The sequence below is a fragment of the Aricia agestis genome, chromosome 3 (assembly GCF_905147365.1).
Source record: "Aricia agestis chromosome 3, ilAriAges1.1, whole genome shotgun sequence".
Lineage (NCBI taxonomy): Eukaryota > Metazoa > Arthropoda > Insecta > Lepidoptera > Lycaenidae > Aricia > Aricia agestis.
In genome coordinates, this window is record NC_056408.1 from 20,678,808 (window position 1) to 20,703,111 (window position 24,304).

Below are 24,304 nucleotides of genomic sequence, written 5' to 3' on the forward strand. Positions count from 1 at the left end.
TCTCATCTCTGGGCAGGGGCACCAAAATACCAATTGCTCCCTCTGGAACGATCCAGCTGGAAGCTGTTTGAAATACTATGGCAGTCAACAATTCGAGCGGCCCTTCGTTGGATACGAATCCAACGAAGGGCCGCTCGAATTGTTGACTGCCATAGTATTTCAAACAGCTTGGACCCCTTGGAATTACGCCGAGATGTAGTATCACTCTGCATCCTCTATCGGTTGTATCACGGGGAGTGCTCTGAGGAATTGTTCGGAATCATACCACCTGCAACTTTTCGCTATCGTCCCACGCGAAAAACATACCATCCTCATCACCTTGATGAGTGGCAGTCTTCCACAGTGCGTTTTTCGCATAACTTTTTGCCGCGCACTGTAAAACTCTGGAGCGAACTGTCAACAGCAGTATTTCCGGACTGATACGACCTGCAAACCTTCAAGAAAAGAGCGTATTCCCTCTTAAAAGGCCGGCAACGCACCTGCAGCTCTTCTGATGTTGCGAGTGTCCATGGGCGACGGTAGTTGCTTACCATCAGGTGACCCGTTTGCTCGTTTAATTCCTTCTTTAATAAAAAAAAAATACATATGAGCAAGCGATAGCGCGATCTAGGTGACTCTTGGCGCCATCTGTTATGAGTTTTTGGAACTAACTTAATTTGAATAAATTTACGCGTTTTCACCGCCATACAACCCCTTTTTCCAGTTAAATACGAACCATCGGAAGACGAGATTTTGGCAAGGTTAAAAGTTGCGGCGGCAGAATTTCTACCTGAAGGATGGGGAGAGTTCGGGAAGGTGTCGTCGTAAACCACGACTCTTCTCTCCTCAATAAACTAAGGTTTTGCCTATCAGCGATGGAAATCGCCAAGGCTTTCGACCCTGAGGCTGCGAGCTTACAAGAACGACCTTATCGGGACATGAAGATTAAAATGCTCTCATGGCCTTTCTATCAGGGACTGGTTTTATGACCTCCTGCTTTGGCAATGCAAATAAGAGGATCTGCGCTACATTACGAGCTCATTTCTCAAGCGTCTAAAAGCGTGAAGGATAAACTTTCTACCAGAAAGGAGGCCTCAAGAGCTCTGAGTGAAAATAGAGCTTCTGAATCATCTGGAGCTCTACCCGCCTCAAGCTGCTCGAACAGGAGTCGCAACGAACAAGATCTCTTTTAGAGGAAATCCTTTCTAGAATGGACCAGAGGGCATATTCTAGCTCCGAGCATGAAGAAGAGATGGGAGGGGATGATGATCAAAAAGTGCCAGCGAATCTGTGGATAGTTATCCACAGCCCAGTTGGGCATGGAACCCTCCTAAGGAGAAAACTCTTTTTGATTTTGCTTCTCGTACCAAGGAGCAGGAGCCTTCTATCCCAGAGCCTAGCCAGGAGATTGGTTCACAAGGAGTAGAGTGCCAGAGATTAGGGAAAGAGACCTGGAATAAAATACGATGTGCCGAGGTTTAGAAAAAGCTCCATGCCTCCCCAGTGTTCGCAGCTCTAAAAGTCAATCCTCAGCTGAAGCATCTATCTCATTCAACCTCACATGCGGATTTTATAGAAAAGACAAAAGGATCTTATGGTACAATTACTCATGCATTACTTCTTCAGCGAGCTGCTTTTAGTAAAGCCATAAGCAAGGTGGTGGAGCTTTGCCCTGGAGCTTTGTCTTCTATGAACTTGAGTTGATGGGTCCCGAATCGGAATTTAAAACTATTTCTGACAGTTTACTGCAGTTTGTTTGTGGAAAACGGTCGGAAGCTATAGAGTTAAGAAGAAAGGCCTTAACGCCTTTGAATTCTAACATCGCATCGTCACTGACTAAGATTCCCCCATCAACGCAATTCTTGTTTGACGAAGCTAAGTTAGAAGAGTTGTCCAAGTTGCCTTCTTCCAGCTTCGACGCTTTTAAGGTTAAAAAACAATTTAAAAGAAAATACAATCCCAATGAGAATGGGAAGAAACCTGCATCACTGCCAAAGAAATCAAAGATTGTGAAGAAGAAGGATCGCAATCAGGAGGCTAAAAATAGCCGCTCTTGCAATGCCAAATATACAACTCTAAAGCAGTCTCATAAAGATCATCAGCCCCTTCAGGGGCGGCGTTTTTGACTATACAAGCTGGAGGACAGGCCAGTTAAAAGACTTCGTGGATGCTTGGCAAGACTTATCGGCTCCAAAATTTGTAATAAGCATGATAGCCGGATACGATTCCTTTTGTCAAAAAGCCTCCAAGTGTCCCCTTTTCCAAAGAAATCCTGCGCAGATTTCAGACACCTTTCAGCATCGAAATGTGCAAAGAAATAGGAAAAATTAAACAAACTGGCGTTTTCTTTGTGCGAGTTTCTTACGCCGGTTCTTCTCGCCGGGTTAGTTCCCGAACCGGTGGTAGGCATCATGTAGGACTTTCTGAAAACATTTATTTTAAATTTATTCAGAATTAAACAATTTTGATTTGATTTGATTTGATTTGATTTAAGACAAGCCCCTCCTCAATCTCTGATCTCTGGTCACGTTTCAAGAATGTTTCTAGTCCCAAAAGGAGATGGTACCAATCGCCCGATCTTCGACTTAAGAAGTTTGAACGATTACCTTCAGCCCAAGAAATTTCATCTCCAAGTCATTTCACTGTTCCAGATTTAATTCAACAAAACGATTTTATGATAAAGCTCGATCTATCTCAAGCATACTTCCACATTCCAGTAAAGGAACCTCATCAGCGTTATCTAGCATTATACTTTCAAGACCAGCTTTATCTAATGACTTGTTTGCCCTTCGGACTCTCAACTGCTCCACTCGCCTTCTCCCGAATTTCAAACTGGATTGCTGCTATGCTTCGAAGCAAAGGAGTCAGAGTCATCGTTTATTTAGACGACTTTTTGATAGTAAACCAAAACGTTCAAGAGCTGAGAGACGATGCGCATCATAGGGTGGTAATGTTGACAACCTTGGGATGGAAAGTAAATTGCGACAAATCTATACTGGAACCAACTCAAAACATAGAGTTTCTCGGAGTAGGTTGGAACACGTTGTCAAACATTTTATACGTGGGAGAGCCATGCTTCGGCACGAATGGGCCGGCTCGACCGGATAAATACCACTTTCTCACAGAAAACCGGCGTGAAACAGCGCTTGCGCTGTGTTTCGCCGAGTGAGTGAGTTTACCGGAGGCCCAATCCCCTAACCCCTACCCTATTTCCTTCCCTACCCTCAACTATTCCCTTCCCTTCCCTACCCTCCGCTATTACCCTATTCCCTCTTAAAAGGCCGGCAACGCACTTGCAGCTCTTCTGATGCTGCGAGTGTTCATGGGCGACGGAAGTTGCTTTCCATCAGGTGACCCGTTTGCTCGTTTGCCCCCTTATTTCATTAAAAAAAAAAAAAAAACATATCGTTCAATTTATGAGCAGTATTGGGTTGGGGATGATACTCTAGTGCGAAGGAGTCACTAACTACTTCTAAACACTAACAGAAAATATATCCCTCGCAAGAAGATAAGTTGTTTATAAAGAGAATTGTCAATGCTCATTCAAACCGACATTTGGGACTGGCAGCAGGCGAAGTCGATTCTTGGAAGCTTAAACTTTGTAGCTTTCATAATACCTCTCGGTCGACTTTATTGCCGTCAATTACAAATCGCCAGCAAACTCTTGCCGAAAGAATTCCCTCACAAGAAATTTCAGATTCCTCAAAGAGCAACTCAGGATTTGCATTGGTGGCTCGACAACCTTTGTCAAGAATCAGAGATATTCGGCCCTCCTCCGGAAGTCTTTCTCACCACAGACGCCTCAAGCACGGGCTGGGGAGCACACATTTTCAATCAGACGATCTCAAAGGAGTGGACCAAAGATCAACTGTCATGGCACATCAACCGCAAAGAATAGTTTGCTGTTGCGAGACGATTCGGATATTCAGGATGTCTTTGAGCAACAGGACAGTCCTCATTCAGTCCGACAATCAGACCGTCATTGCCTACGTGAGAAACCAAGGAGGAACGAAGTCACGGATACTTATTTTAATGATAGAGTCATTATTCCATCTAACCGAACGTTACCGAATCCAACTTCTAATACGGTATATTCCGGGAATTTACAACAATATTGCAGATGCCATAAGTATTTATAAGGTATGAGCCGCACCGTTGTAATTAAGTGTTCTCAATAGTTTTTTTTCTGTTACCTTATTGAAAAATAGCTTATTCTAATTATAATAGTAATTGTAGCAATACATAAATGTTATTAGAATCGTAGAAAATCAAGTTTTAGTTAAACCTAACGGCACGAAACCCGCGTCTGTCGCGGTGCCGCCGGGCGGTATGACAGATATCAAGATGACGTCAGATTTTAATCGACAAACTAGAGGTTATGTGGTTACGCTTAAGGCGGGGATTAATCTCAATCAAAAACTATAACCTTGCACACAACCAAAGACCAAGCGTATACGCATCGCACGCATATGAGGTGTGGTAAGCAAGGGTAATCTCGTAAGGGTCAAGCTTCGGCAAGACCCAAAATGCTACGTTTTTATCCCTTCGGGGGAAAAACATATATATTAGTTTTTGAAATACAGAAATAGTTGACAGATTGTTGTCTTGATTTAGGTTTACGCGAATTTCACAAATTATTCATTTCATTAAAAATAGTTGACAGATAAAATTGCAAGTATTAAAGTCGGTTTTAGTTGCGCTATATAGGGTTGCTACATATAATTCAATTAATTTCATGACTTTTTTGACGAACTTTAGATACAGAGCACGACTATATTTTTAACCCATCATCTTTGTCGAAAACATTACATAGCGGGTTTTATTGGAATGAAATTAAAGAAAGCATTAAAATGCGAAAAATGCATAGAAATTCTTGAAAATACTGGGCATATTGCTGGAAAGTCGTAGATAGATATAAAAAATAGAGGAGGCTTATTTAAGCCCACATCGGACTTAAATAGAATCTGTCAAGTCTCTGAAAAAATACTAAGAGAACATCAAGTGCGTATTGGTTCAAAATGTCTCGGGCAGCAAAGAAATTTGTTACAGATGATCAATGATCAATAAAGTCTCAGCAAAAGTACATATTGCCAACACAATTTTTTTGTTAATTATAAGACCATTCATTAAAACAATCCTTATATGATGATCATAGAAATCTCCTCATCAAGTCCATTGCACTGTCACTTTAAAACCTTCCCTGGACTTCTACGAATATTTTAAGACTAAAATTAGCCCAATCCGTTCAGCCGTTTTCGAGTTTTAGCGTTACTAACACAATTGAAAATCCATATATATATATATATATCGTCGCCTTGGAGGTCAACTAGTCTAACCCACAAATTTTGTGAAAATGAGTTATGTATACCAAACGATTTAGAAACGATTAAAGTCTATGGTGGTCAATCATTCTAAGCCTCAAATATTAGTATTAGCTCTGTATATGAAATTGTTAATAATTCTGGGCCACATAGGCATAAATAGTCAAAAGTTCTATGCTGCAAAGGCCTTTTGACTCCCAAAAATTCAGAGGCCCTTCCAAACACCCTAGCAGGTAGTCAAAAAACTCAAGCGTTCTTAGAATAGTTGTCAGCTGGCCGTCAACATGACCCTTTTTTGAATAGTGTCGTTTCATCTCTCTTACTCCAGTCAAAATAAACGAACAAGCACGTATTGTGATTTGTGTAGTAGTTTGACGTTTGACAGTTGACACTTGACAAGCTGGTTTTCAATAGCGTGTGTTGAATTTTCGGATTATAAAATTGTATAAATACTTTATTCTACGTATATGGGCGTCACAATTATTAATTAATAAGAATGAGGTCGATAAGGTACTCTCGAGAGAAACAAATTATGGAAGCGGTTTTAATCACGCGTAGTGATAGTGAGGATAACCTACAAAGTAAGTAAATACATTTTTTTACTTGCCTATTTATTAATACGCTAGAATATAATAGAATTCATTGCTTATTTAGTTAAGTAAGTAGCTACTGTGCATTCATTTACAAGGAGATTGATATCTCGAATGAGTCGAATGAGTGCACATTATGTTGATACATGCTAAGAAGGAAGGTGTCGAAGGAAGAAATTTGTGATCGAAGTAGCATATTTTTATGATAAGGCTATACACACAGGCTTGTCCTGCCTACCTGCCCTACTCAATAATTGATTTTATTTTATTAAACCCTGACCAAAAAAGAGGGTTGTTATGTGTTTAAAGCCACTGTCTGTCCGTCCGTCTGTCTGTCTGTGGCACCGTAGCTCTGAAACGGGTAGACCGATTTCAATGCAGTTATTAAATAGACTTAAAAAGGAGACTTTCAATTCGATACGTCCGTATGTAATATTAATGTAATTGCACTATATTCACATAATATTATAACAATCTTTACACTTTTAGTGTTGAGTTTCGGGGGGTTTTAACGTGGTTAGGTTATCTTTGAGAATAGTGATGTCAGTAAGTACCTTATTTTTTTAAAATGAAGTACTTACACTTGATTATTTTTATTTTACAGGCCCTGAAGAGAATGAGGTTGTGACTCAGTATACTGACCTCCAAAATGTGCAGGGAACTTATGATGATATTGGAAGTAGGTTGAATTATTTTTAGCCAAGAATATTATTATATTATATATGTCGTAGGATGATTTGATAAATCGAATTTTCGCGAAAATTCTAGGGATTTCGCGAAAACACGGATTTATCAAATCATCCTACGACATATACAAATAAACATTTAATTCTTTATGCTTTATTATAGCTCTTTTAAATTTTTACAGGCCTTGAACAAAACGAGATTGCACCACATGTCTCCGATGTGCAGAATGTGCAGCCAGGAAAAGACATTGGATTTGAAAGTGAGTTTTCAAAAAGAACTAAATTCTACCTAAGTTCGTTCTCCTTATTGTACCTACTATTCATTTCTTAATTTCAGCCATATAATTTGTTTTTTTTGTCTGAGGTCGATGATGATAGTAGCTTTTTGTTTTTATTTCACAGGCCCTGAAGAGAATGAAGTTGTGACTCACTATACTGACCTCCAAAATGTGCAGGGAATTTTAGATGATATTGGAAGTAGGTTGAATAATTTTTAGCCAAGATTAATGTATATTTATGAAATTAAAATTAATGTCTATTAAGATTAATGTCTATTTATGAAATTAAAATGTAATTATCTTTCCTTTATATTCGCTATTTTAAATTTTTACAGGATATTGTGTCTCCTTCATTTCTTCTAAATTTTTTTCCCGAGGGCAGTGATGATAAAAAATATTTTTGTTTTTCAGACCCTGAAGAGAACAAGGTTGGGACTCACCAAATTGATCTTCAAAATATGCAGGGAAATAATAACGATGTTGGAAGTAGGTTGAATTTTATATATCATAGCCCATTTTGAAAATGTTCTATGCTTTCCCTCTAATTAATATAAGTAATAATATAAGTAGGTACTTCATTGTTTATTGACCACACATTTTTGTTGCAGATTCAGATCAGTCATATGATGAAAATCCTAGTTATGCAGTTACCGTACCAGAAACATCATCATCTACGCACATTTCGGACAGCGATGAAGACTATAGGCCATTGTCACAAGAAACAAGGAGACAACTTGCACCTGCACAAAATATCTTAGATAATGCTGAACCTGGAGATCGGCTTTTAACTAGAAAACGCAAGAGAAACCAAAATAGTTGGAAGAGGAATTTACAAAGGAAACTAAGAATGGAAGGCAAAGAATTTGAAAACCGATCTGGAAAAAAAGTGCGCTCAAGAGCAGTAAAGGAAATAAATTGCAAATGTAACTATAACTGTAATGACAAAATATCAATAGTAAAAAGACAAGAACTCTTAACAGAGTATCTCAGATTGGGGTCAGATCAGTTGAGATGGAGTTTTCTGGCAAAGTGTGTGAACAGTATGCCTGTAAAAAGGCGATATCAAGGTGGTAATGAATGCAAAAGAAATAACACACTTGTTTACAAGTTGGAATGTGATGGTAATGAAACACAAGTTTGCAAATCTTTTTTTTTGGCCACCTTTGATATTTCCGCACAAAAGGTAAGAACTGCTCTTGCAAAAAAAACACCTGCAGGTACAATAGAGGCTGACAAACGAGGCTACAAAGAACCGCCCAATAAAAAATCTGAAGATGTAAAAAACATCATCAGAGATCATATCAAATCAATCCCAGTTGTATCGTCCCACTACTGCAGAAGTAGCACAAAAAGAAAATATCTTCCTTCAGGCCTAAGTGAAAATAGGCTGTATTTGGATTATATGGAATTCTGTAAAGAAAAGCAACTTGAACCAGAAAAGGCTAGCTATTATAAGCAAATATTCACAAATGAATTCAACTACGGATTCCATAAACCAAAAAAAGACCAATGCGATTATTGCACACAGGTCAAAAATATGTCACCTGATGAAAAAGAACTCATTCAAAACGAATACAATCTACATTTAAAGCGAAAGGAGGAAGCTAGAGATCATAAGGAGCAAGATAAAGTAAGAGCTAAAGAAGACCCTAGTTTCACATGCTTCACAATGGATATAGAAAAAGTTCTATTGACTCCTAGTTTGCAAATCGGTCAGTTATACTATAAGAAGAAGTTAAAAACCTACAATTTTACAATATATGAACTAGGAACATCTCTTGCTACTAATTACATGTGGCATGAGTGGGAAGGTGGCAAAGGAGCTTCAGAGACTTCTACTTGTTTGTGGACACTACTAACTGAATTAAAGCCTGAGGTGAAAGAAATAACCTTCTACTCGGATACCGCCGCCGGTCAAAACCGAAATTCAATAATATCTTCCATGTTTCTACGTGCGGTAAGAGATTTGCCGGTAGAAGTAATAAATCAAAAATTCATGGAGTCTGGTCACTCTGAAATGGAGTGCGATAGTGTTCACTCTACTATCGAGATGAGAGGACGTCAAATAGACATATTTACGCCTGATGGGTGGTACACGGCAGCTCGAACAGCAAAGGTTACCCGACCCTACTATAAAGTCATTGAACTGAGTCACTCCGAATTTTTTGATTTCAAGTCCTACTGCAACAAAATAATGACAAACAAAAATAAAATCGAAGATGGGGACAAGATGAATTGGCTCCACATAAAATGGTTTCAATACCGAAAGAGCGATCCTGAAACCATCTACTATAAAACACAACTAAGCCAGGATACATTTCATACTCTTAAAACACAAAGACGAAGGAGGATGCAAAATCAAGTAGATGTTGGAAAACTGTATACAAAAAAATTAAAAATTGAAAAAGGGAAACTTAAAGATTTAAAAGAACTGTGCCAAAAAGGTAAAATACCAACAACCTACCATGCTTTCTATAATAACTTGGATGAAATAACCGGATCAGACAGCAGCGCCTCAGAGTCTGATTAATATTATAGTAAACCTACTCTTTCAACAGCACGTTTTTGTTCTATATTAAACTGAACAATGATTACTTTTAGGAATAAAGTTAAAAAATGAAAGAGATGCAGTGTTTTCTTTACTTCAAAATTATGAATTATGTTGCTTGGATCAGTAAAAAATGTTATCATGCGTACTTATAACCAGAAGTCAAAAAACCCAAGTGGCATACTATTATATTATTATATTATACAGGGTGTCAAAAGACCGCTTCCGATAACTTCGTGAGGTTATTATAGGGCATGAGATATATCCATTGGTGCAAGTAATTTTCTTGTAATTGCCAGTTTTTAAAATAGTCAAAATTTTCAACACGCAATGTATAATGCGTGCAGTCAATGCGCTATAATATCGCGCGCCAGTGAAGCCCCGCCCGCCCCGGGCCGAGCCGGCCGCCCCGCGCGCGTCCCGCTAGTCATGAGTTAAGACAAAACAGCTGATCGTGGTCCCTAGCCCGTAGGTAGTGAAAAAACCACCAATATTGTAATGATTATTAAATTAAAATTATTTTGATTTAAAAAACTATTAGATTTAAGTAAGTACCATTTCGTAGGTTTTTACTCAACAATATTCAGTTTTTATTTTCGGGTAAAAAAAGAAAAAGCAAATCAAAATTCACATCGAGTTCAGGTTCTACAAATTATTCATACACAGTAATTACACCGATCTATGGAAAAAAGACTTGATAAACTGTACTGTCAGTTCACTGACCTGTCAGCTGTCAGTTTTTTGAAATGCAGTTCGAACTGAGCTCCATCTAACTCGATGCAGAGTTATTCATGCCCACAGTAAACAAAAATAATTACGGCAGACATTCCTATTCTTCTAACACTTTTTCTACTGCACTGTTTCACCCTTTTCTTAATGTCGTAAACGTATGAAAAGTTCATACACATTTCGTGGCACATTCATCGGCACTCGGCAAGCAGGTGAGCTCCGCGCCCCTCGCCTGCGCCATTTATGAATGAATTGATTCAACTGTACGCAATTCATTATACATACGTACGTACTTATAACTCAATGGCTGTACGCACCTTCTGTGTGACTATTACAAAGTTACATTTTATGAACTTCTACTAACATTTGTTGAATTCATACAGTTAACAACGTTTAATGTTTTATCCCGACTAAAAAAATTACAATATCACTTTGTTCTATGTAATAATGTACCTAGACATGACAGTTAAGCTAAACAGCAAAATGACAATTTTGTAGAATAGAAAGTTTGTTACTGACCTTATCAGTTTCTTTGCACTCGCGGTCTTACGAGATGCGGTTCAAACTGCGCCCCTTGCATCTCGAGACACAGTTCTGCACGCCTCTTCGTGTCTTCGTGCAAACGAAAACTGAATGTTCTGTCGGCACTACAAAGTTCCCTAAGGTCACTAAACACTTCCCTAATTCGCCGCTTCATTTCCTCGGCACTGTCGCACGCCCGGTTGTAAACTCGCTCCTTTACGTAACCCCAGAGAAAAAAGTCCAATGGAGTTAAGTCCGGGGATCTCGGTGGCCAGGCTTGGGGACCCAAACGTCCAATCCAACGATCTCCAAAATTTTCCCTCAGCCATTGACAGACAGGCCGTGTTACGTGTGGAGGTGCGCCATCGTGTTGGAACCACATTCGCCGAAGGTCAGTGACGGCAATGTGCTCATCCAGTTCGTCAGTGAACTGGCAGTTTAGAAAATCTAAATATGACGCACCAGTCATCCGTGCAGGCAAAAATACTGGCCCCAATATCAAATTTTTAAAGATGCCACCCCATACGTTAACTGACCAACGTGTTTGGTGGCCAGTTTCTTGGCATGCCCGAGGGTTTTCGACAGACCAAATGTGAGCATTCCTCCTGTTCCACATTCCGTTCCTCGTGAACGTGGACTCATCCGTCCAAAGGACATTTTGGATGAACCCGGGGAACGCTTCCTCCCGTTGGAGCAGCCATCTGCAATAATCCGTGCGTCGGACACGGTCCACCGGAAGTAGCGCTTGCACTCGGTAAACTTTGTAGGGACGCATTCTGTTCCGCCTTAGAATTTTATGTATGGTTGCATGCGATGCAACTGGCCGACCGTAACGACGTCTCAATCTTTTGGCTGCACTACGAGTTCCCAATCGTGGGTCACGGTGTAAAACATCCAAAACCTGCTCCTCGACACGCACGTCCAGCTGCCGTCCACCGCCAGAAGTAGAAGGCGCAATAGGCCTATTTTCCAACACACGTTGGTATGCCTGTGTGATAATACGAGAGTCGGAAGGATGTCGGGCATGAGGATATCGCCTTCGGTAAATCCTCAAAGCCCTCTGCGGCATTTCCTGATGCTTCTCCCAAACACATAAGCATCATACCGTATTCGCGCGCGGTATACACATACGGAGAAGGCATTTAATTAAAATTAAAAAAGACACAAAACACAAAGAAAAATAGTCAATAATAACGAAACAATTACTTAGCACTAATTACAAAAAAAAACGAAAATCACTTATTAAACTAACGAAAAAGTCAAAATAAACTAAGATTGAGAAGTAATTAAAATTATGAAATTTTCCAAATTGGCGAAACGTCACTCGAAAACGCAGGTTTACAGGCAACTGAACAAAATTGAAAAAAATATTAAAAATTCATGTAAAACAATAAGGACGTCTTCCTGTGCATTTGAAGTATCGATATTTTTTTATCGACAAATCGCTATTTGTTTGCATATTGTATTTAATTGTATGTACTTAAAAATAACTCGATATAATTATTATTACCACAAATATTGATTGTTATTTGAATTAAAAATTTCCTTAAAAAAAACTAAAAACATTATTGCATTTATTAAAAAAAAACATCCTAACATTCAAATCTCTTCTTGTTAAATTTTACATAATATTAAGATCCTCGCCCAATGAGTAGACGAAAGAAAATAGTTTTGACTGCTATATTAGGTGTCGTAATAAGTGAAATCATAAAAGTACCTTTTCTAGTAATTTTCTACTTTGCTGCGCATTTTTGAAATGAAACTTAAAGTTAAGTTATAAATGTAGAACTTTCCTTACGTATTTCTCTTATTTGGGTTTCAATAAGAAAAAAGTTACATAGTCTACAAACTACAATCGTAATTTTATTGTACTATTGGGTAGTAGTACATTATTATTATTTAATGTACATTAAAAATTATTAATGTAGGTTATTGTAATATTGACTACCTAGAACAAAACTAATTTTATTTTTTATAGGTCACAACACTAATTATTATTATTATTGTCTTTGCGACCATGCCGCCGCCCGCACACGGCAAAACATCTCTTTGATGTTTTGCCGCGCAAATCTGTCGCGATGTCGACACTTTGCCGTCACTTTTGGCCGACACTGCATATCGGTACATTTTTTAGACATAATAATAGTTAGTTGGTAGTGGCGCCGCGCCGTCATAGTGCGCCGTGTAGTCTGCAGGCCGCGCCAGAGCACGATGGTCTAAAAACTCTAAACTCTAAAGCCCCGTCCACACGATTGGTGCATGCCACAAACACCAAACAGTGCACAACACCAAGCGTATGGAAAAATTGATCAACAGTCATTGAGTTGTGAAGGTCAATTGAAACCAACGCCGAACAGTGGCGAACACAAACAAGAAGACAAACACATACGAACACCCAATTACATGTGGGTGTTTGCTGTTTGCCAAGCATATGGACGGGGCTTAAAGCCCTGTTATTATGTATTTGCCTGTTCGTGTTTGTCACTGTTCGTTGTTGGTGTCATTTTTTTATTACTTAAGTATAGGCTGTTTCGAAAACAGTCGAGAAGTCTCCATTCGCTTGGAGTATGCTTTGTGTTCGCTACATATCAAACAACACTGACAAAGTCCCAACATTGCTATCAAACAGGCTTGGCGAATGATAAGGTGGCTTTCCGATCCTTGCTGCAAGCGACCCGCGGCCGCCAAAATTCAAATAAAATACCACTTCATGTGGCTATTACATTTTTTGCTCTACGCCAGTGTAAAGCAGCTGTAGCATTGGTCACCAGACCAATGTCGGTAGAAAATACATAAAAGTGTATAGCTTTGTTCATAAAGTGCCGTTTCATTTTAATTTTCGTCAGCTGGGGTCGCTTGGCGCGTCGATAGAAACAATACCTTTACAGTACTTTGCGAAACGTGGCGTGCGATGGTGAATATTAATTATTAAAAATCGATTGACAAATCGAATGTGATAATGCGCCAAAACTGCTGCCAACAACTTGACGTCCATCACTCGTAAGCTCACGCGCAACACTTTATGTTTACCAATTGTATGGAAACCCCGGGAACTGTTTGCCAAACGGCCTTTGCTTTGTGAAAGATATCCGACACCAACGCCAAACAGTGCCTAACACAAACAGGAACAAGCAAACACATACGACCACCCATCCATATGAAGCATAAACATGCTACAATGAATAGCAAACGCTATTCATTGTAGTTTGCTGTTTGCCATTGGTTGCCAAGCATCATTATGGTCCGTCCATATGCTTGGCAAACAAAAGCTTGAATAAAAACGACATCGAAACCGAACAGTGGCAAATGCGACACGTCCTATGCATAACTCACTAAGTGCCAATTGACGAGTTATACGATTGTTTCATTTTCGTAATCTGTGGCCTCGGTTTTATAGGATAGACTATTAAAATAATATTTATTTTTCATTTTAAGCCGCATTTATAATAGCATAAATGTGCATCTTATAATAGTGAGAGCCGCAAATCTAGCTATTTGGTAGACCCGTATTTATGCGCGGGGATAGAGCGAGGAAGAGAGGTGCGGGCGGGAGGGGATCTACCTGTTAGTCAGTTATACCGCGGCGAGTGTAGTGCACAGGCGTAGCGTGTGTTCGTTAGCGAATACGTTGTAATAAGTTGATTTAAAATGAGCTCTGAACGAATGCGCTTTAAAGAAAATTTAAAAAAGGCTTGTGAACGAAAAGAAATGTCGCATAGTGCAAGTTACCACCACGGAACCACGAAAGCAGGTTTTTATTGACTTAAATATTTTAGTTTGTGTTAGTGATTAATTTATTTATTTACATGTCCGTAGCTTAATTCATTTAATGAAGGATTTGTTAATTCTTTGTGGTAATAATAAAATGTGTTTTAATAATTATTTTAATTAGTTGTCAAAACCCAGCGCAAAAGTGTTTAACTTCCGCAGTTAGATCCTTTTGCTTTGGACTTTTAATAATGGATTTTAACTATGTGGTACTTATCTATTTATGCGTTGAATTGACGATTTAAAACTATAATCTAACTACCACTATACGAAATATGCGTTGGGTTGACCGTTCATAACTTAAATCTAACTACCACTACATGAAATATGCGTTGGATTAGTCAAAAATATTTATTTATATCTGCCAATTGCAGAGTTTTTTGAGGGATACGTAATTACATTGAACTCTTTAAGTACCACTACTTCTATCTTATATTGCTTTATATGTATAATAAATTATCAGCTGTAAAGTATTTTTTTTTTTTACAAAAGTATAATATGATTTTTATAATTAATTCTTTTTTACGTTTTCTATTTTCAGAATCACCTGTACCATATTTTACCGAAGAAGAAAGGACGTACTGGGAAAACAATAATAATATTCTTGAAAGTAGTGATTCCGAGGATTACACAGTACAGGAAAATGAAAACCAAGCTCTTAATGATAATATCTCGACTGAAGATCCTATAACGAATACTTATAACGAGCAACAAATACATACTAAATTGGCTACTAATAGAGACCAGAATCTAATTCTAAATGATTCTACAATAATTGTTAATAACGACCCATTACTATCCTCAAATACTGGTCCAGATTCATGTATTGTCGCTTTAAATAATTTAGACTCTTTCTTGCAATCACCAGTGATGTCATCAAATAATGCCCCAAATTCGTCTATTGCATCTTTACTAGATATAAATGGAATAAATTCTATTCCACCTTCGCCTTTAGATAACGGTACTCCCGGTACTTCTTTATTGTCAATACAAAGCCCTCCGTCTATAACAAGCACTCCCAGATCAAGAATTAATAATAACGTAAACAAGAAAGATAAAGGACCCCCAACTTCGTCTATTGCATCTTTACTAGATATAGATGGAATAAATTCTATTCCACCTTCGCCTTTAGATAACGGTACTCCCGGTACTTCTTTATTGTCAATACAAAGCCCTCCGTCTGTAGCAAGCACTACCAGATCAAGAATTAATAATAACGAAAACAAGAAAGATAAAGGACGAGGTCGTAGAGTCCACAAGGATCAGTGGAAAGATGTCAAAAGAAAACTGAATAGAAATACTGGTAAATGTTACTTCAGTAGAGATGGTACTGAGAGACCAGGTAGAATTATAAAAGCGTTTTGTAATAAATGTAAATTCCACTGTCCGCAAAAGTTTACTGATGAGTTAAGGAAAAAAATATTTGATAGCTTTTGGAGCATCGGTAATAATGTGAGACAGTGGGATTTTATTTCCAAATATTGTAAGAAAATTAACAAGCGTAGAAGAACTACAGAACTTCCATTCCGGAGACAGTACACAATCACTTATAGTTTACCCATTGTAGGTTCTCCTGTCGATCCAGTACCTGTGTGCAAAGTCATGTTTTTGAACACGTTAGGCATTGGCGCTGGTATGGTTACAACGGCTTTGAAAAAAATTGAAGATAGTGGTGGTATTATAACAGCTGATGCCAGAGGTGGGCGTAATAATCGCCAATTAGTGATAGATGCTGAAATGATCAAGAGCGTGTGTGATCACGTTAACAATTTTCAACCAGTAGAATCGCACTACGTTCGCAGCCGTACTTCCAAACTGTATTTGGATGAATCACTGTCTTACAGCCGTATGTTTCTTTTATACAAAGAGTGGGTTGTTGACAACAGCTTATACTATAGCAATCCAGCCAAAACTTTACGTCAATATAGGGACATCGTGAATACTAATTTCAACTTAGGTTTTCATGCCCCACGCAAAGATCAGTGTGATGTATGCCACGTCTACAAAAATTTACCAAAACCTGTTCCAGAAACTGAATTCAAAACGTATACTGACCATATAAGAAATAAGGAAATAGCCCGAGAGTTAAAAAATAAATATAAAGAGTTATCCGTTAGAGATAGTGATAAAACACTTACTACTACTTATGATTTTCAAAAAATTCATGGGATACCACATGGACAAGCCAGTATTTTATATTATAAGAGAAAATTGTCAGTTTACAATCTTACTTTTTACAGCCTTGGTAAAAAAGAGGGAACATGTTATGTTTGGGATGAGACGACTGCAAAAAAAGGCGCAACAGAAGTGTCAAGTTGTGTTTATAACTACATTAAAGAACATAATCAAAAAGGGATTATAAATTTCAATTTTTTTAGTGATAATTGCGGAGGTCAGAATAGAAACCGGATCGTATTCTTAGCTTATTTGTATGCAGCAAAACATTTTAATGTAACCATCACCCATACTTTTTTGGAGCGTGGACATACCCAAAACGAAGGGGACTCAGTTCACGCTCTCATCGAAAGATTTGCTAAGAACAAAATGATATATAGTCCAGATGACTGGTATAATATGATTCGATGGGCCAAACAAGATGATAAACCATATCATGTTATTGAAATGCAGAATCCCGATTTTTTAGATTTTAAACAGTTTTTGTCTGGCGCTAATTGGGTCATTAATGCCAAAGGTGAAAAAATGATGTGGTCACAAATTCGACAGCTTCAAGTTTTACCAAATGAGACTGATAGGATTTATTATAAGACTGATTTTTGTAGCCATGAATATGATTGTATTATTTTGTACACCCATCGCCAACTGAACACTAGACGTCGCCGAAAAGAAATCGTTGCTGACGGTGAACAGTGTTCAATATCTAAAGCTTATTTCCACAAGTTTTCAGTACCTAAGAATAAATTTCAGGACTTGAAATATTTGTGTGATCATCAAATAATACCCGTTAAATACCATAATTTCTATCAAAGTTTGGTTCCTGGAGGCGATGATGAAGCTGAATTAAATGAAGACTGATACTGATAGTATGATATTTAGTTTTATCAAAGCCTTATTAATAATAGTTAAAATGCTGTGATACAGTAGTGATTATCTGATATCTTTAGATGATATCTTATTTTTAGTGAGGGAGCCTTAGAACATTTTTTTTTGTGATTACTAACAAGCTAATTTTTTGTGAGTAGCTTAAAAAATCAGCTGGTAAGGGTTCCGTTTTAGGGTACAGAGTCAACCAAGTTTTGTTGATTACAGAACCCTAAAACGGAACCCTAACCAGCTGATTTTTTGTACATTGATAGGTTAATAGCTATATAATTTAAGAGTAACCTTGTCCTACAAATAAAACAATCCATATTTTAGGACCATCAAGTCAAAGTATGAAATCCTTTCTATGTCTGTTAGCTACCACTCTCGAGATTTTTCGAAAATAAAAATGTTCGTCTTATCAAAATGTAGCTACTCACAAAAAAATAGCTTGTTAGTAATCACAAAAAATTTTGTTCTATGGCTCCCGTACTATTAATTTTTCAAAGTTCAAATAGCTCTAAGTCAGATAGAAATTATACACTTTAGGCATAAGATTTTTGATACAATAAAACAAAGTTATTAGATATTATAGGCTTGTAATAACATTTTTAGAATTACTTTTTTGTTTTGTTTTCTTTTGGAAAATAAAGTACAATACCACTCAGTTGTTTTATTGATATTATTAGTAGTAAATGTAAGCACTTAAAGGTAAAAAATACAAATAATTTAGTTTTTCTATTGATGTATTCCCAAGTATAACCCATAATGTGCCACTTACTAAAATACGGTTAGAGTTAAGTTACAGTGCATAACCATCTATCAGGCAGTAATTATTATTTTTGTAAATGTTTTTCCCATGTATAACTACGTATGTGGCACATTCACAAAAAAATGGCGCCTGGATTCCAGAGTAAAACTCTTTATGTGCTGTATTTTATAATCCGAAAGAAATTTAAATAAATTGGATGCAATATTCAAAAATACGTTCAAAAAGAGCCCTAGGTGCTGATTTTCAAGTCATTAGCTACAATATTGAAGATGCTATCGTAATATTAACTTTCATTCGGCTCTCCTGTACAACTTGACTTTTCCAGTTAGTTAGTTATGCATAGGATGTGTCGATATTGTATACTAGCGCCATTAACTATTTGGTCTATGATTTATGATTATCTGTGACTGTGTTATGTTACTTATTAATATTATCTGTGAACTATGTCTATTATCTGTTGTCTGTGGAATAAAAAGTTATGGTTAATTGATTACCAAAAGTTACTCACTCAATGATATTCTATGTTACTAACGTAACTAGATTGGAAGTTTACGGTAGCAACGCGTTGCCACTTCGAAGATGCCTGCAGGCATATCTCACATACATAATGACATAACGAATATATGACTTGACATTGTCTTTTGAACAAAAAAGTGGTTACGCATTTCTGAGAATCTTTTGTAAGACATTGCTACTCTAGTATTTTAGAAACTCATTGTACTCACTGCGTTTTAATAGGGTTGTTACCCTTACGTTTAATTTACAAAAAAACTTACAAGCAACTTAATCTTATTACTTAATGATAGATCGCCCAGAGACCTGCTAGCAGGACTTTTGGTAGTTCCGGAAGGACGCAACTTTTTTAGATCATATTTTCTTAATTATATGCAGTACAAAGATCAAACTTGCACGAAAAAATGGAGTATATCTATCCCTTTCTTACTATAAAGAAACGATTTGCTTGGCACAACATACCTTCAGTTGAGTCGCGATGGCGCATGAGTATATACGGGGGCAGCGCGTCCGCGCTCGCGCGACCAATTTCGATGCGCCAGGCACCGACAACGCATGGAGTCGTCAACATTTTGGAGATAATTATAAAGACTGTGAATTATTCGGCGTTGTAGTCAGAAATCTAAATAATAATAAAGTTCGCGTGCGGTGGGATATTGACGAGAAGCGTTCAATAATTGGGGTTGAGATGATAAATCCTGCAAATGACGAGACTGGTATGTTTTTTTACTTAGATATTACAATTTTATTTACGATATTTTGTGGAGGTTAAACACGATGATGATAAAACATAGAATAGATATTTGACTGCCATTTTTATTGTTTGAGCAAAAATACTGATATCTTAGTTATTAGGTAACGCGTTTAGGTATGTTCATACTTATAGGTAATAATTTTAAATATGTTACATTTAATATAAGTAAGTAGCTATTAAGCTAAAATAATTAATATTTTATTCAAATTGCGTATTCGAACTTTTGCTAGTTTTTGGAATCTTATAAAGCCATTAATTTGAAAAATATACCTATTATCTTTTTTCTTCATATAATATTTATTAAGTAACAATGACCAATAAGTATTTTAAGTATAATAAAATCAGTATTTTTGCATGTAGTCAAATACCGTATTCTGTTTAGATTTATGGCTTAAACATGTTGTTAAGTACACACGACCACTCATTTAAATTCCTTTATTATTTTCAGGGCTTCAGCTTGAAGACGCCGAAGCCCAGGAGCTAGAAATGTCGTCTTCGTCGTCGTCTTCTGATTCAGAGTCAGATGAAGAAACTAATACTATTGTTCCAACTCCGCCTTCTATGGAATTTAGTCAATCAATAGTGACAGTGACGTCTGGTGGTATAAATGTTGACTGGCTAATGAAAATAGATATCACCATTGATAATTACAAAGGCATAAAGTACAAGCCACGACTACATATCGATCTAAACAGCGTGAATATCCAAGAAATTGATGTCTGGCTATTATTCTTCCCGTTGGACAGAGTTGACGATATATTACGCTATACCAATGCAAGATTAGGACGAAACTTTATAAAAGGACAAGAACTTTTAAAATTTTTTGGGGTATTATACGCCATGTGTATTAATATTTTACCAGAAAGGCGAGACTATTGGTCTACCGATGAAACCAGAGTTTTTCCACCACCTGCATTTGGAACGAGATTTGGTATGAGCAAGCACCGTTTTGAAGAAATTTTAATGAATTTGTCATTTACGCACCAACATGTAGATGATTATCGATGATTACAAAGGCATCAATGATTATCGATGGTTTTTGGTACGACCTCTCATTGATATGGTCAATAAATGGTGGCTTAGTGCATTGACTCCTTCGTACAAACTTACCGTCGACGAATCTGTGTTCGCTTGGTATGGTCGGGGTAATTATTTTGAAAAGGGAATGCCAAGTGTCATTAAAATTAAACGTAAGCCTAAAGGAATTGGTTGTGAGGCTAAAACTTTGGCCGACAGTAGCACTAGGATAATGTTACGTCTAGAAATCAATGAAGGCAAGGCCAGCATGGCAGAAAAAAATGGCAAAGACAGCTAGGTGCTGGCACAGCAACTACTCTGAGACTGACGGATCCCTGGCACGGTACTGGTCGTATTTGTTGTTGTTAGTTGTTGGTGATTCATGGTTTGCGTCTGTAAAAACAGCAACCGAATTGCGTAAAAAAGGGTTGTTCTTCATTGGAATTGTTAACACTACCCATGCGAAATTTCCGCTTAAACAACTTCAGGAAAATTGTCCACCAGGAAAAGGATCTACCATTACTGCGAAAACAGAATTAGAGGATATTGAAGTATTTGCCACAGCCTGGAGAGATCGAAAGATTCATAATTTTGTTTCTACATGTGGTACTACATTGCCGGGAGCACCAGCGTGCAAAACACGATATGATGGATTTGGAGCCAGTACTGTTAAAGAAATACCTAGAACTCAAATCGTGGAGCAGTATTTTGACGGTGCTCCTGCCATCGACATTAACAATCATGTTCGTCAAGGTGGTTTATCCATAGAGGAAGTGTGGCGAACGCAGAATTGGGTGCATCGCATATATGCTTCGATTTTTGGTATTATAGAAACTAATGCCTTCTTAGCATTTAACTATGTCAGTGAACACATAAGCAGTTCACGGAACAGTTGAGCTTGCAGCTCCTAAATAATAATTACAGATGTGATGCCAATGAACAAAAAGAGAACCAGCCTTCAAATCATCAACCAGCTTTAGGAGGTGAGCATATATTGCAGGCTTTGTCTAAAGACGACAGTCGACAAAGAGCGCAAAAAATTTGTTTTAATTCTGTTTTAATTAATAATATCAGGGTATATAGCTTTAACGGTGTGTCCGCTCATAGAGTTACACAATATTAAACCCCAGTAGGCATCAACATAATAAATATTATGTTGATGCCTACAGAAAATGTTGGATAAGAGAACCTTTCCAACGAAAGCAAAACCGTGGATATCGGTTCGTGCGTTCTGTAGTTATAGCGTCAGGAAGGAAAACCCGACTTATTTTTATATTATTTTTATATATATTTTGATATTTAAGTGTTCGCTATTTAGATCTAGTGTTTACGATAGAATACATTGTTTGAGTATCTCGGTATACGGCAAATTCGGGCGGCATTGAGTTGAAAGCACATAATAATATTATGTTCTCTTATCCAACATTTTCTGTAGGCATCAACATAATATTTATTATGTTGATGCCTACTGGGGTTTAATATTGTGTAACTCTATGAGCGGACACACCGTTAAAGCTATATACCCTGATATTATTAATTAAAACAAAATTAAAACAAAATTTTTGCGCTTTCAACTCAATGCCGCCCGAATTTGCCGTATACCGAGATACTCATACAATGTATTCTATCGTAAACACTAGATCTAAATAGCAAACACTTAAATATCAAATATATAAAAATAATATAAAAATAAGTCGGGTTTTCCTTCCTGACGCTATAACTACAGTACGCATGAACCGATATCCACGGTTTTGCTTTCGTTGGAAAGGTCTCGGACTCCGCGAGGTCTATAGAAAAAAAAAACTGAAAAAACTTCAAGAGAAAAGCAGGAAAACAGGGAAAATCATTTTATGGCAAAACAACGTGCCGGGACAGCTAGTATCAAATAAAACTTCAAATACCTTCATCAGTATATCATGTAATTTCTGGTTCATTTTTGTGGATTATTCTTAGTTCTTTTCGCCTCCCTGACTTGAGTCTAGGGATCGTAATGTTGTGATGTTTCTCTAGGTGCTTCTTTAGATAGCATCGTCTTGTAAACGCCGAATCACATACCGTACATGGGTGCCTGGAAAATGTCATCATTATAAATACAAAATCACATTTGAATGGGCAGGTTGGTTTGACTCTGACGTTGCAACTACCCATGAAAGATAGCTATCGGTAATTATAAACATAATTTATTTAATTACATAGGAAAGCTTAAAATAAAATAGCAGAATAATATGTTGCTTTAAAATCATTAATTATTATTCTGCTTATAGGTAACGAGCTGTTGCCCGCGGCTTCGCTCGCGTTAAGAAGTATTATTATATACAAACTTTCATCCCCTATTTGAACCCCTTGGGGATGTAATTTATCAAAATCCTTTCTTAGCGGATGCCTACGTCATAACATCTGCCATGCCAAATTTCAGCCCGATCCGTCCAGTGGTTTGGGCTGTGCGTTGATAGATCACTATGTCAATCAGTCAGTCACGTTTGAGTTTTATATATATATAGATGTAGCTAATTTATATCAAAACAAAGTTGTATTTATGATTTAAAATTCAAATACACTGTACTGAAAATAAGCATATTGTACTTATAACATAAAATATTTGTAAGAAAATTAACACATATATGAAAAAAAAAAACAACGAGCGCTAAGCCCTTAGCCCGGCAACAAACTGACTTAAAGTTCCGCGGGCTACTTGAATTGAGTTATTATCATTACTAGAGATCGCCCAATGATCGAAATTCGACAAATTATCTTCTTCTTTTGGCTCCCCGTTTAAAGTAAGTATTGACTATTTCAGATTTAATAAAAAAAACAACAATTCATTTTTAATTTCCACAGACTTCAATACTTAATAAACAAAAGAGTATAATTCGTATGTATTGGCCATAGAGAAAAATAAACATACTTCGGGTATAGGCTAGTCATTCAAAAATATGGTAGTGTGTACATTGTAGTGTGTTTTATTTGTTAAAAAAATATATGATAAAAGCATAATTTCAAAATAATATTAACTGTGTAAAATTTCATTCACCTAAGTTTCCGCATTTTTCGTCAAAAGGGATCCAAAGTTTTTCGATTGCGTATTAATATATAATTATAAGTTGGGGAAAACGCATTATAGTATGTATGAACTTGTCATAGAATCTCTTGAGCTCTGATTTTGGTATCATTAATGTTTGGGACAGTATTCGCCCATAGGTTTCGTCGCTGGCTCGGATCGGACTCGAAGATTCCAAGGCTACACCGATATATCTTGCTGAGCGGGGCGTAAATAAAACACACGAGTCGTCGAGGAGAACATAGGCCCCGAAATCCGTCTCGCTTACCCGGCTCAAGGCAATGCCGTATAGAAAGCCCCTCTGAGGTACCCGACCGCGGCAATGCCGTAGAGAGAGCCGCTCCGATTCGTACGTCTCTTTAGTCTTATTTTCACTATCGGAAGCGGCTATTTTCCCTATTTTCCCTATTTTGCCATGAGCCAAGGTAATTGAAACGCATTTCGGGAAATTATTTATCGTTCCACAATAATCAACTTATTCTAAATATTACTTATATTTAACACAGTTACAGCTAGGCGAAGATAAAATACAATTTACATAGTTTTTTAGCACATTTTTCCTAATATTTTCCAAACTATTTATTTTTCAGACACTAATTTTCTGATACTTATTAGTTAACATTCTATTTTATTAAAATAACAACTTTTTACCTCTTAGGGAGCCACAGATTTATCACAGTTCACTTCTAAAGTTTATTTTTAAAAACACTTATTCTGCACTGAGTTTTTC

The 24,304-nt window shown here is 37.2% G+C and overlaps 2 protein-coding genes across 3 annotated transcripts in view; one reads left to right on the plus strand and one right to left on the minus strand.

The window, feature by feature from the left end:
- The window catches only part of LOC121725482, a 37,627-nt gene extending 17,191 nt beyond the window's left edge, over positions 1–20,436 (plus strand). The window contains exons 3-7 of the mRNA XM_042112486.1: positions 6,495–6,569; positions 6,759–6,836; positions 14,963–16,609; positions 19,948–20,087; positions 20,362–20,436. Of these exons, the coding sequence (XP_041968420.1) occupies positions 6,495–6,569; positions 6,759–6,836; positions 14,963–16,609; positions 19,948–20,087; positions 20,362–20,436 (2,015 nt within the window). The remainder of the gene's footprint in view (positions 1–6,494; positions 6,570–6,758; positions 6,837–14,962; positions 16,610–19,947; positions 20,088–20,361) is intronic.
- A 1,978-nt stretch (positions 20,437–22,414) lies between these two features.
- LOC121725629 (zinc finger protein 26-like) overlaps positions 22,415–24,304 on the minus strand; it is a 98,805-nt gene continuing 96,915 nt past the window's right edge. For both annotated transcript variants that reach the window (XM_042112645.1, XM_042112644.1), the window contains exon 8: positions 22,415–22,584. In XM_042112645.1, coding sequence (XP_041968579.1) covers positions 22,431–22,584 — 154 coding nt within the window. In that variant the 3' untranslated portion in view covers positions 22,415–22,430. The remainder of the gene's footprint in view (positions 22,585–24,304) is intronic.